Here is a 13,468-nt window from a genome sequence, read left to right on the forward strand (position 1 = left end):
CCACAACATGCAAACTACCTGTATAACACATGTGTCCCTGAACATAAAATAAGTTTGTTTTGTTTTGTGTTTTGAAACAGGGACTCTTGCTCTGTCACCCAGGCTGGGGTGCAGTGGTACAGTCTTGGCTCACTGCAACCTCCACCTCCCACGTTCAAACAATCCTCCTACCTCAACCTCCAGAGTAACTGGGACTACAGGCATGCGCCACCACACCCAGCTAATTTTTGTATTTCCTATAGAGACAGGGTTTTGCCATGCTCCCCAGGTTGGTCTCAAACTACTGAGCTGAAGCGATCCACGTGCCTCAGCCCCATCCCAAAGTGCTGGGATTATAGGTGTGAGCCACTGTGCCTGGCCAGCATAAAAGTTTTTTTAAAAATGTTTCAGTTGTGCATTTTAAAAACTACCACAGTGAGACATCTTTCTCAAGAACCTCCAAAACGTTACATTCTCAATTTCACTACTTTTCGCTAAACCTTACATTTAACTAATAGGTTTATTGATTATTCTTGTTTCATACCTGTTTTCTTGATTGACCAGTACCTGCTCTAAAAACCTAAATCTGAAAGTGATACCATAGCATCTTAGCCAAGTTAAAATACATATAACCATTGACCTAGCTGTTCCAACTGTAGAATTAATTTTAACAAAAGTATCTGTACAGGTGCACATATTTACATACATCAGGATGTCCACTGATGCATAGTTTAGATAGGTAAAAACCAGAATCTAAATAAATTATGGTATATAAAGACTAGAGAATATGCTGTTGTTTTTTGTTGTTGTTGTTTTTAAGAGATGAGGTCTCACTGTCTCACTGTCTTTCCCAGGCTGGACTCAAACTCCTGAGCTCAAGTGGTTCTCCCACCTCAGCTTCCCAAGTAGCTAGGACTGTAGGCACACAGCACTGTGCCAGGCTATGCTATTGTTCTTTGAAAGTGAAGTTGGGCCTGGTGGAGTGGCTCATGCCTGTAATCCCAGCACTTGGGAGGCCAAGGTGGGCGGATCATGTGAGGTAGGAGTTCAAGACCAGCTTGGCCAACATGGCAAAACCCCATCTCTACCAAAAATAGAAAAATTAGTTGAATGTTGTGGTGGGTGCCTATAATCCCAGCTACTCGGGAGGCTGAAGCAGGAGAATCACTTGAGCCTGGGAGGTGGAGGTTGCAGTGAGCTGAGATTGCACCACTGCACTCCAGCCTGGGCAACAGAGCAAGACCCTGTCTCCAAAAACAAGCTTGATCTATGTTTTGACATTGAAAAATGTTCATATATTATAGGTAAAAAAGGTTTTGAACAATATAGATAATGACTTTTTCAGAGTGGTTATATGTGTACTTAGTTTGTCTTTGTCTACTGATTATTTTTGCAGAGGGATGTTGGATGTTTTTGTGGGCAAGTAGAGAGTATTTACTTTTTATCTTACATAGTTCTGTGTTAAACACATTAGAACAGGAAAATGACACTTCATTACATAACAATAAATAGATAAATTTAAATGATACTACAACACTTATCAAAAACTGAGTTTTTGTGATTCTCATGCCATTCATTTGATAATGACTAGCCTATATGTTTACATTTTTCTTTTATCCATGTTATAAATTAAGTCCTAGTAAAGGTCAGCTAAAAATAATTTTACAAATTATTGGGTTTTTTTTTTTTTTTTTTTTTTTGAGACGGAGTCTTGCTCTGTCGCCCAGGCTGGAGTGCAGTGGCCGGATCTCAGCTCACTGCAAGCTCCGCCTCCCGGGTTTATGCCATTCTCCTGCCTCAACCTCCCGAGTAGCTGGGACTACAGGTGCCCGCCACCTCGCCCGGCTAGTTTTTTGTATTTTTTTGGTAAAGACGAAGTTTCACCGTGTTAGCCAGGATGGTCTCTATCTCCTGACCTCGTGATCCACCCGTCTTGGCCTCACAAAGTGCTGGGATTACAGGCTTGTGCCACCGCGCCAGGCAAATTATTGGGTTTTAAAAGAAAAACGGTAGCTAGTAAAAAGTATAAACGGGTCTTAAATTTTTTCAGATCATTTGTTTACTATGGTCAACTGCAGTATTCCTTTTAGTGGGCCAGTAAAAGGAGTTACCTTTGCATAATATTTAACTATGTCTACCAGAATGATTTAATAAAACAATAGTTTCATACCCTGTTTCAGTATGCTTTTTAACAAATCAGATTATTGCCTTTCAGGTTTCTCAGGACCATGAAACAATGGCCCAAGTTTTGTTCAGCAGGAATATGAGATTGAATGTAGCTTTAACTTTCTGGAGAAAGAGAAGTATAAGTGAACTTGTAGCTTATTTGTTGAGGTAAGTGTGACGTTTTATCCTCTTTGTTCAATCACTTTTTTTCTGAGACAAGGTCGTGCTTTGTCATCCAGGTTGGAGTGCAGTGGCACAATCATGGCTCACTGCAGCCTCAACCTGCTGGGCTCAAGCAGCCCTCCCACCTCAGCCTCCCGAGTAGCTGAGTACAGGCACACATCAGCACACCTGCCTAATTTTTAAAAAAAAATTTTGGAAGACATGAGGTATCATGTTTCCCAGGCTGGTCTCAAACTCCTGAGCTCAGGTGAACCTTCTTCATTATTCTGAACTGCCTATATATAGCTTCAGTAGAGACAGTATGGCTTACGTTCCATTCATCACCCATCTAAGAGTAACCAAAATACAGAATACAGTGTTTTATCAGATTGAACAAACCTGTTACCTTTTCTGACTGCCATTCTTACCTGTAAAACTAAGAGATAACAATATGGGAAAACTAACCTTCTAAAAATCCCTTTTGAGGCCAGGTGTGGCAGTTCTTGCCTGTAATCCCAGCATTTCAGGCTGAGGTGAGAGAGTCACTTGAGCCCAGGAGTGAGAGACTGAGCAACACAGCAAAACTCCATCTCTACAAAAAATAAAAATAATTAGTCAGGCACAGTGATGCGTGCTTGTGGTCGCAGGTACTTGGGAGGATCACTTGAACCCAGGAGTTGTAGTGAGCTGTGATTATGCAACTACATTCCAGCCTGGGCAACAGAATGAGACCCCGTTTCTTGAAAAAAAAATTTTTAATAAAAATAAAAAGTAAACATCCCTTTTGAGTGGGAATTTGAAGCATTACTTTCCTCATTGTATTCAAGTCTCCCAAATGTTACCTTAGGGAAGCCTTCTTTGACCACTTTATTTTAAAATACCTATTACTGCACTCCCTATTTCCCTTTCCTGTTTTATTTTTCTCCATAGCACTTATATCAACTTGCTCTATATGTCTTATGTCTAGTTATTTGTTTATTACCTGTCTCTGCCCCACCCCTCAACCCCCACACTTGCTCACACACTGGAATACAAGCCCTGTGTCTTTTTTCATTGCTGTATCCACAGACCTGACTCATTGTAGATACTGACATTGTTAAATGAATGAATTTCTCAAAAGCAGTGTGAATAATCATAATATGAAAGTAAATAAGGAAATCAGCTCTCTAAGGCAATGCTATTCTTTTTATACTCTCAGGATAGAAGATCTTGGCGTTGTGGTAGATTGCCTTCCTGTGCTCACCAATTGGTAAAAACAATATTTTTCAGAAAAAAAGTAACATTAAAGGAGGTCAAATTATGGCCCATCTATATTTTTATAACTTGGTATTTATTTTAGTTTACAGGAAGAAAAACAATATATCTCACTTGGCTGCTGTGTAGACTTGTTGCCTCTAGTAAAGTCACTACTTAAAAGCAAATTTGAAGAGTAAGTGCTAATCTGAATCTTGATTCATTTTTCTTTTTCAACATCCTTGATTTTGTGCTTTGTGAGTACATAGTAGATTGGGCTCCATGAGACATACAAGGTTTCTGTTTTCAAGAAGCTAATAGTACAATTAGGAAAAGAGTATGAAATGACTAAAGGACAATTATAAAAGCATCTCTAAACAAATTACATAAAATATACTTTTGTGGAATAGATCATGAAGGTAACAACTTTTTAAAAGGGAAGAGACCAATGTGTGTATGTGTTTTTTGGGAAGGAAAGTATCGTCTCTTATAAAAAGGATTCTTAGATGGAAACACTTGAATTTTGTAACAAAATGTCATTTCAGATATGTTATAGTTGGTTTAAACTGGCTTCAAGCAGTCATTAAAAGGTGGTGGTCAGAACTATCATCCAAAACAGAAATTATAAGTGATGGGTGAGTATACCTTTAAAGATAAACTCATGCTGAAATTTTCTTCAGGAAAGCAGCTTGATTAAACTAGGTAATAACTTTATCCCATTTTCATCAGTGTGTGGTATTTATTCTCTTCATATTCAGAGAGAGACTAACTTAAGAGACGGTTCATTTGTGAAAACCACACCTGGAAGTTGAATTCCAGAGCCTACTGACCCCCTGTATCTCTTCTTCTGGCACAACCCTACCCTTCATTTTAGAAGAAAAACACAATAGCAGTTTAATCCTCCTATTCATTATATGAGTAAGGGACGGAAAAGAGATGCCCATAGTTGAATAAGGAATGGAGGCACCCTGCAGAGTCCTTTAGCATAGACATTAACCTGAAAGTCTGATGTCGATGTTTATAGTTCTAAAAACTATATTATTACTGCCCTGATGTGAAAATTGTGGGTATTCTACTAGAGTATAGCCAGATTATCATGAAACCACAGAAAAATACCTCCCAACAGTTTCCTTAAAGTCCATAATTTTGGGCCAGGCACGGTGGCTGGTGCCTGTCTGTAATCCCAGCACTTTGGGAGGCCAAGGCAGGCAAATCACTTGAGCTCACAAGTTTGAGCCAGCCTGGGCAACATGATGAAACCCCGTCTCTACAAAAAATACAAGAATTAGCCAGGTATGGCAGTGTGCGCCTGTAGTCCCAGCTACTCAGGCTGAGGCAGTTGGATCGCTTGAGCCCAGGAGGTGGAGGTTGCAGTGAGCCGAGATGACACCACTGCACTCCAGCCTGGGCAATAGAGCCAGCCCTGGTCTCAAAAAAAAAAAAAAAAAAAAAAAGGCCACAATTTCTTTTATAGGCTCTCAAAATTTTCTACTTCACACCCAAGCAATGTCCAAATGTTCCAAATGCCTGGTCATTTTCTTACCTGCTTTGACAACTAAATATTTTCTTTCTTTTTTTTTCAATCAAAATCAAGTACGAAATTTTATTAATTTTGGAATTGACAAAACATCTTTTCTTTTTTCCAAGAATTAATTAAATTGGAGGTGTATGGGGGTATTATGTGAATAAACCTTTAATTTTCATGGCTGACGTGTATTATTCTAAAAGTTATTTGACTTTTTTTAAAATTTCTCTCCACGTTCCCGAATGTTTTATTTCAAATAGCATCATTTTCTCCTGATAAATACCTGAAAAATTTTAGGATGGTTTTTATTATGCATATTTATGATGAAAGTTTATATCTTAATATATTTGCTTTCTCATTTTTTTTTTGTTTTAGAAATATAAAAATTTTAAAACAACAATTAAATGGATTATGGGAACAGGAAAACCATCTTACTTTGGTTCCAGGATATACTGGTAATATAGCTAAGGTAATCTATATTTAAGCTTATAAATTAAACATTAAAAATTAGAAATAATATTTTACATTTATTAATGAATTTTTCAAGTCTCTAGGCAGAATAATTTGGTACTGTTCTGATGTCTAAAGTCAATTTCATATTTGCAAATGCTTCAGGTCCTCTGGGTGTAACTGTGACCTTGGCAGCAAGCACAGGAATTGGCCATTGAACATGTTTCATGTACAGCCCCTGAAATGCTATGCTAGAGGATTTTTTTTTTTTTTGAGACGGAATCTTGCTCTGTCGCCCAGGCTGGAGTGCAGTGGCCGGATCTCAGCTCACTGCAAGCTCCGTCTCCCGGGTTTACGCCATTCTCCTGCCTCAGCCCCCCGAGTAGCCAGGACTACAGGCGCCCGCCACCTCGCCCAGCTAGTTTCTTTTTGTATTTTTTAGTAGAGATGGGGTTTCACCATGTTAGCCAGGATAGTCTCGATCTCCTGACCTCGTGATCCGCCCGTCTCGGCCTTCCTAAGTGCTGGAATTACAGGCTTGAGCCACCGTGCCCGGCCATGCTACAGGATATTTACAGAGGGTTTTAATCAGAGAAAAATATTTGAAAAAATTTTGAGAATCCAGTAAGGAAAGCATCAGAAAACAAGATGAGGAACTCAGGAAACAAGGGATAAGGAACACAATTAAATGGTTTTGGAGATTAATTTTTACTTTTGCTAATGTTATGCTTTTTGAGAAGGTAAACTATTTAAATCACAGTGAATTTGACTTTGGTCTTTATTGATTTATCTCTTAAAGGAAAAAGTAAAAATTGCTAGTTTGAAATTTAATATTTAAACTCCAGAAAACATTGGTAGTTAGGCCGAGCACAGTGGTTTACGCCTGAAATCCCAGCACTTTGGGAGGCCAAGGCAAGCAGATCACCTGTGCTCAGGAGTTTCAGACCAGCCTGGTTGGTGAAACCCCATTTCTACTAAAAATATAAAAAATTAGCTGGGTGTGATGGCGTATGGCTATAATCCCAGCTGCTCGGGAGCCTGAGGCAGGAGAATCGCTTGAACCCGGGAGGTGGAGGTTGTGGTGAGCCGAGATTGCGAGCCATTGTACTCCAGTTTGGGCAACAGAGTGAAACTCCGTCTGAAAAAAAAAGAAAAAACGTTGGTAGTTAAAAAATAATTGAAGAAAAAATTGTAATTCAGAAATACTTTTACTCTATTACTGGGCATACTGCTATCATAAATGGGCATTAGTCAGGAATATAAAAAGCATTCTTTGGTTTTAAATATATATATATTTCTATATATATATTTCTAAATATATATATATTTATTTATATATTTAGAAATGTATATATATTTCTAAATAAGAGGATTTATGTCATGGACCTAGTTACAAAATTTTTCTCGTAGACAAAACAACTACTTAGAATTCAGGGGAAAAATAAATACAATGCTAAGGGAAACAGAGGCTTGGGCAAACCCAGGTATCCTTGAGGGATAATCTGGTTTCTACTCCAAGATCATAAGTTCACATCTTACAAGAGACAGATGCTTTCAGGGAGTGAATCTAGCTGAGGGAAGAAAAGCAAATGGGAGTGATACCAACAGTGACCAACCAGAAGCTTATCTCCTATCAAAGTGACAGCCACAGAGGAACTTTGGCCATTGCTATGGAAGACCATGGCCCCCCTGCCAAAAAAATAAAAGGTCTCAGATACCTTCAAAAATAGAAGCAAAATGATATATCAACCAAGTTTGTTACCACCGTGTGGGATTTTACTCTATAGAACTGTTTTTTTGGTTTTTGTTTTTTCTGAGACGGAGTCTCACTCTGCCGCCCAGGCTGGAGTGCAGTGGCATGATCTCGGCTCACTGCAAGCTCCGCCTCCCGGATTCACACCATTCTCCTGCCTCAGCCTCCCGAGTAGCTGGGACTACAGGCATCCACCACCACGCCCGGCTAATTTTTTGTATTTTTGGTTGAGATGGGGTTTCACCGTGTTAGCCTCTTTGGTCTCTATCTCTTGACCTCATGATCTGCCCGCCTCAGCCTCCCAAAGCGCTGGAATTACAGGTGTGAGCCACCGTGCCTGGCCTATACAAATGAAAATCTTATAAACAAATCAATTTCCTAGGAGGTTTTTATTGTTGTTTTAGGTTTTTAGAGCATACATGACCAGTATTACCTTACTCTAAAGGGGTGTTGAATTCTCTATAGAACTAAAAAATGATTGTTCCTTATGACTGAAATTTACTTTCATTCAGAATCTTTTTTTTTTTTTTTTTGAAACAGAGTCTTGCTCTGTCACCCAGGCTGGAGTGCATTGTCGAAAGCTCGGCTCACTGCAACCTCCGCCTCCTGGGTTCAAGTAATTCTCCTGCCTCAGCCTCTCGAGTAGCTGGGATTACACACATGCCTGCCTAATTTTTGTATTTTTAGTAGAGAGAGGATTTCACCACGTTGGCCAAGCTGATTTCGAACTCCTGACCTCAAGTGACCCACCCACCTCCATGTCCCAAAGTAATAGGATTACAGGCGGGAACCACCACACTTGGCCACAGTCAGTTTTTTACAAAGGGAGAAGCTTTATTGTGAATATGACTTTAAGGTACCGTTTATTATTGAGGACAATATTGAGTGATTAAAAGTTCAATGTGAAGTTTCTTAAGTTATGATGAGACTTTATTACAAAATTAAACCATCAAATTAATTTGTAATTTTTTGAGTATAGAAATTGAAAGAAGAGGGCCGGGCAAGGTGGCTCATGCCTGTAATCCCAGCACTTTGGGAGGCCAAGGCAGGCAGATCATGAGGTCAGGAGATCGAGACCATCCTGGCCAACATGGTGAAACCCCATCTCTACTAAAATACAAAAAAATTAGCCGGTTGTGGTGGTGCATGCCTGTAGTCCCAGCTACTTGGGAGGCTGAGGCAGGAGAATCACTTGAACCCTGGAGGTGGAGATTACAGAGAGCTGAGATCACACCACTGCACTCCAGCCTGATGACAGAGCAAGATTCTGTCTCAAAAAAAAAAAAAAAAGAAATTGGAAGAAGAGGCTGTTGTCAAGCTGAGTTCAAGTGAATATAGCACTGATAGTAAACAGCACTGATAGAATTTCCGTGAATGTTAGCTATGAAAGCAGAGTTGTTTGAGCATAGGAGCTAACACATTCATTTAGCACTTAGCAAATACTTATTGAGCACATACTATGTGCCAGGCCCTGTGCTGAACAACTGCAGATAAAAGCACTGAACAAGACACATCTTTTACCCTCAAAAGGCCACAAAAGGAAACTAAGGCAAAGTAAGCAACAAGAAAAGAAAAGAAAATGGTTTGTTTTTGTGTGTATTTGCTGTACTGTCTAATGAAATGTTTTTGTTTTATCTTCTAAGGATGTAGATGCTTATTTATTACAGTTACATTGAAAGATTTCATCTACTAAAGAGCATTTGGTTTTTCAAAACATCCCTGAACTGTATAATTACAAAAAAAAAGTCTCGTCTGAGAACTGTGAACTGTGGAAGAAATCAAAACTATTTTTTCTTTTAAAAAACCACATAATGAAACCACTAATGAAATCCCAACAGTCTACTTCACATTGAAGTGGAAATATATCCAAAAGGAGCAGCTTCAATTTCATTGAGGTGAAAGTGCACTATGAAGATTTATTCACCTTTGCTGCATTTGGGAGTTATATGGTTATTTGGTAACATTAAGAACTACTGGATTTTAATGCAATCCTGCATAAAAATATAATTTATACTATGTGAAAAAGTAAGACAGGACTTATTACTAGGAACCACCAAGACCAATCATCATTAACTTTTTTAAGATTGTGTTTTATTAAAAAAAAAAAAAACACTTTAATGTGTGCAGCTATTTTCTTATGTTGAAAAGACTGAAAGTTTAAAACATGAAAAAATCAATATTAAACATTTTTTGTTCACACTGAGATACTGTGTATGTAAAATGCCTTAATTATTAATAAGCCAATATGTTATGATACCAATATCTGTTTTAAAAAACTAAAACCAACCATGCTTCTGGCATGATAAAATCATGGAATTAAATCAGGGGCCTACATTCTTGTAGAATGTTCTTGAAACACTCTCTGCACCATTTTTAAAACTTGATAATAGTTTTAGTATCTCTGATATTTTTTGCCAGAATCATCATGTCATGTACGTATGTGTTATCCCTATCTAAGGAAAAAGGTGAATATGTTTTTGTATGAATGTTTAACTGGAAGTGTCCATGGACTTGGCTAATTTATATTTACTTTTTATTGTACATAGATTTCTAATATTTTTCATTCCTGTATCATTTAAACTTCCTTCATTTGAGTAAATTGACTAAATATTTCTATTTTTTGCTTTTTTAAATTCTGATTTTGTATGAATTCTAATTCTTTTTCACTACATATGTTTTTTTAAAGAGTTACATACAGTGATTTAGAGTGGTTTACAGTTAATGCTGACCTTGTATTTTAAATTCCAACACTTTGTGTCACTACCTCCTCTAATGGTTAATATGATATGCTAGCAGACTGTATGAGGTCTTTTTTTAAAATACCATTTTTAGTGTCAGTGAACCAAATTCTAGAATGTCTTAACAGCTCTAAATCTTACTTGGCTGGAAGATGATTGGGGTTTAATACCACTGCTGGTGGTTCACACTTCATCCCATCCTTAATATGCCTGAGCCATCTGAGCAAAGGTTTTTAGTAATTGAATTTCTCTGCAGTAGTCCTTCAAGCACTTGAATGTAAACCTTTAGCATTTACCCGTTTAATGACTACTGATATGAATCACAAGCGAATTTCTTGCTTTAAAAAGTTATGTTTCACTGAGTTCTGGTTTTGTGTAGCTATATTTTATATCACTAGATATTCCTCACAGTGAACATGAATTGTAATAATTATTTCCTTAAGTCTTTAGATTAGAATAATTTCAGATTATTGCACTTCTGTGATTTGAGAAGGTGAGTTATTTAAGAGGCCGGTTTTCAGGACATGGGAATTTGAATTGTAAACCTGTTATCTCTGTGTAACTTTAACATGATAAAATATAACCTTTCCTTGTGCTTATTCCTGTAGTTATCACTGTCTTATATAACAGTTTGAACCAGTTAACTTGGTTGGAGTATGGTGCTAAAGAGGCTGTGGACAGGAGTTTGATGGTTTTGTAGGTTCGTTAACTTTACATACACACAAAATATTTTTATAGCTATTGATTTCACCTTCCCTCAGGTACCCATCTCACAAATTCAGGAAGACCTTATGTATAGCTTAGCATAAACCTTTCGTCTCAAATGGAAACATTACTCAAATAATGGGTATATGTGACTGTAGACTTTTAATCTAACATTTAAAATAATAGATTCAAAATAAGACATCTAAAATACTGTGTAATGTTTAGTTTCAAAGTATTAAGTAATATTACATCAGATATTTTTCGTATTTTTCTCTGGGTCAGATCATTGACTAAACTGCATCTTCAAAAATCAAACTTCAATAAATCAGACTTCAGAAAAATTAAGTGTAAGTACAAATGACATATAAGAACAGGTATTATATTGGTAACACGCCTAAATTTAGGTTTTTTGAAGGCATGTAGGTAATACCTTATCTTACATACTCAGAGCTATATAAGTCAGCAAAGTTTTTAGCTTACAAAGATTATTGAGTAGTATATACTCCTAATTTCTGTTCTTGGCCTTTGCAGTTTCCTTAATACCTGCCTCCCTCAGATATTGAATTGATTAGTATTAAGTGATTTTTAAGATTCTTGGATAAATGATATTAGATAAATAAGTATTTTTGAACACTTCTGTTGCTATTAAACCCTTTCATGCTACAGCATTTTCATTAGAACAGTGTTGATCTCCAGGAAGAGCCAAAGAGAGTGTTTACAAAGTTTTGGCTGTTGTATTGACCTAGATTAGGACAATTACTGTCTGTCATTGCTAATTTGTTGCTGTGCTGCTAAGCAGTATACAGAACGGAGGGACTACCCGAGGTCTCTATGCCTTCTTGGTCCTTCTATCTTAGGTGTTCTATGCTTGACTTGGCTAACTTTGCAAGTATAGGGGCAGGTAGTTTATTGAGGTGATAGAGGGTTATCAGATAATTTGCTTTTACTTGGGACAAAGTAGATAAGTTTTGTAATGGGTGATTGTGATGAGAATAATGGTTAAAAGTTAGGAAGTAAGTATCATTAGATGGCTTTTAAAATTAATATTTGGCAATGATTGCCAAAGGCAATTGACACTATTTACATGAATCTTGAGATGTGAGAATTGGGATGTAAGTATCTCTGTCCATTTGGGGGAATCACAGATACCAGCACTGAGCTCTTAAGGGCTCCTGAGGAATTAAATCCTAATGCCTCTAAATTTATTCAGCACAAGTCATGTCCTGACCTTAACCATGGTTGTGTGGGTTCAAAGCTAGGTTTCTGACCTTTGAAATAGTAGTTTTCTCAAACTTAGAACATTTCTATATTTTGCCAAGTTGTTCATATAATTAATATTAATGGATAACTAATTGGAGTAATGATTATTAGCTACTAACTGCTGATAATAGAAGTCATATTTAAATGCTTAGTTACTTAAGTTAGTCAAGGACTCTGGAAAAATAAGGTTTAAGTTAATAATTTCATCAGTCATTTCCAGTTATTTTATTGTTTAAGAACAAGATGGTAATGCAGTTGCCTTTGTTTATTTAAATAGAAAAAATTAAATTAGGAGAAAATGACCCAACTAGAGCGATGTATTTGGACACGCTACTTCTTATCTTTCAATATAGACTTCTATTTTCTGGATTACCATAGATGGAAATAGTATTACTGGACATATGTTGGTAGGTATTTACTTCTGTGTTTTTCTTTTTTTTTTAATTTCGAATACTTCTAGCTACAAAAATTGTCAAAACCTTTGCAACACACTATACCTCCCCCCCTTTTTTTTCTGTAACGGGATTACAGAATAAAAATTCAGGCCGAGCGCAATGGCTCACACCTGCAATCCCAGCACTTTGGGAGGCCGAGGCAGGCAGATCACCTGAGGTCGGGAGTTTGAGACCAGCCTGACCAACATGGAGAAACCTTGTCTCTACTAAAAATACAAAATTAGCCAGGCGTAGTGACACATGCCTGTAATCCCAGCTACTTGGGAGGCTGAGGCAGGAGAATCGCTTGAACCCAGTAGGCAGAGGTTGCAGTGAGCCAAGATAGCGCCATTGCACTCCAGCCTGTGCAACAAGAGCGAAATTCCTACTCCAAAAAAAAAAAAAAAACTATCCCTCCCTGAACACTATATGCTTCTAATTTTTCATCTACTTGATTGATTCAGTAATAGCACCAACTATAACAAAGAAAGTAAGTACTGCAAATCATATATCCAGTATACTAAGCCCATTTTCCAATGCTATATTTAAAACATGTAGATACTACAGTTTTCTCTGAGCCAAATCATTGACTTAATAGTATCTCCTAAAATCAAACTTCAATAAAATCTCAGTACAACTACAAAAAATATATATACCAAAGTATTTTATAGACAGTAATTGGTCATAAAAAACCAAAAGACATAGCTGCTCTGTACTAGTAATTTCATAAAAGGGGCCAAGGCGCAGTGGCTCCCACCTGTAATCCCAGCACTTTGGGGGGCTGAGGCAGGCAGATCATGAGGTCAAGAGATCAAGACCACCCTGGCCAACATGGTGAAACCCCATCTCTACTCAATACAAAAATTAGCTGGGCATGGTGGCACGCACCTGTAGTCCCAGCTACTTGAGCGGCTGAGGCAGGACAATCGCTTGAACTCAAGAGGTGGAGGTTGCATTGAGCTGAGATCACACCACTGCATTCCAGCCTAGCGACAGGACAAGACTCTGTCTCAAAAAATAAAAATAAAAAATAAAAAATTCATGAAAGGGCAGCCTCATAGCT

At 37.6% G+C, this 13,468-nt stretch overlaps 1 protein-coding gene across 4 annotated transcripts in view; it reads left to right on the forward strand.

The window, feature by feature from the left end:
• Positions 1-13,468, forward strand: part of KATNBL1 (katanin regulatory subunit B1 like 1) — a 90,388-nt gene that overhangs the window by 55,394 nt on the left and 21,526 nt on the right. For 2 of the 4 annotated variants that reach the window (XM_023230220.1, XM_023230221.2), the window contains exons 5-10: positions 2,195-2,313; positions 3,506-3,556; positions 3,647-3,736; positions 4,086-4,175; positions 5,441-5,534; positions 7,074-7,421. In XM_023230220.1, the coding sequence (XP_023085988.1) occupies positions 2,195-2,313; positions 3,506-3,556; positions 3,647-3,736; positions 4,086-4,175; positions 5,441-5,534; positions 7,074-7,157 (528 nt within the window). In that variant the 3' untranslated portion in view covers positions 7,158-7,421. Of the gene's footprint in view, positions 1-2,194; positions 2,314-3,505; positions 3,557-3,646; positions 3,737-4,085; positions 4,176-5,440; positions 5,535-7,073; positions 7,422-8,911; positions 10,606-13,468 lie in introns of those variants that run through there. The other 2 variants (XM_023230223.1, XM_023230222.2) reach the window with 2 other exon arrangements.

This window comes from Piliocolobus tephrosceles, chromosome 6, assembly GCF_002776525.5.
Source record: "Piliocolobus tephrosceles isolate RC106 chromosome 6, ASM277652v3, whole genome shotgun sequence".
Lineage (NCBI taxonomy): Eukaryota > Metazoa > Chordata > Mammalia > Primates > Cercopithecidae > Piliocolobus > Piliocolobus tephrosceles.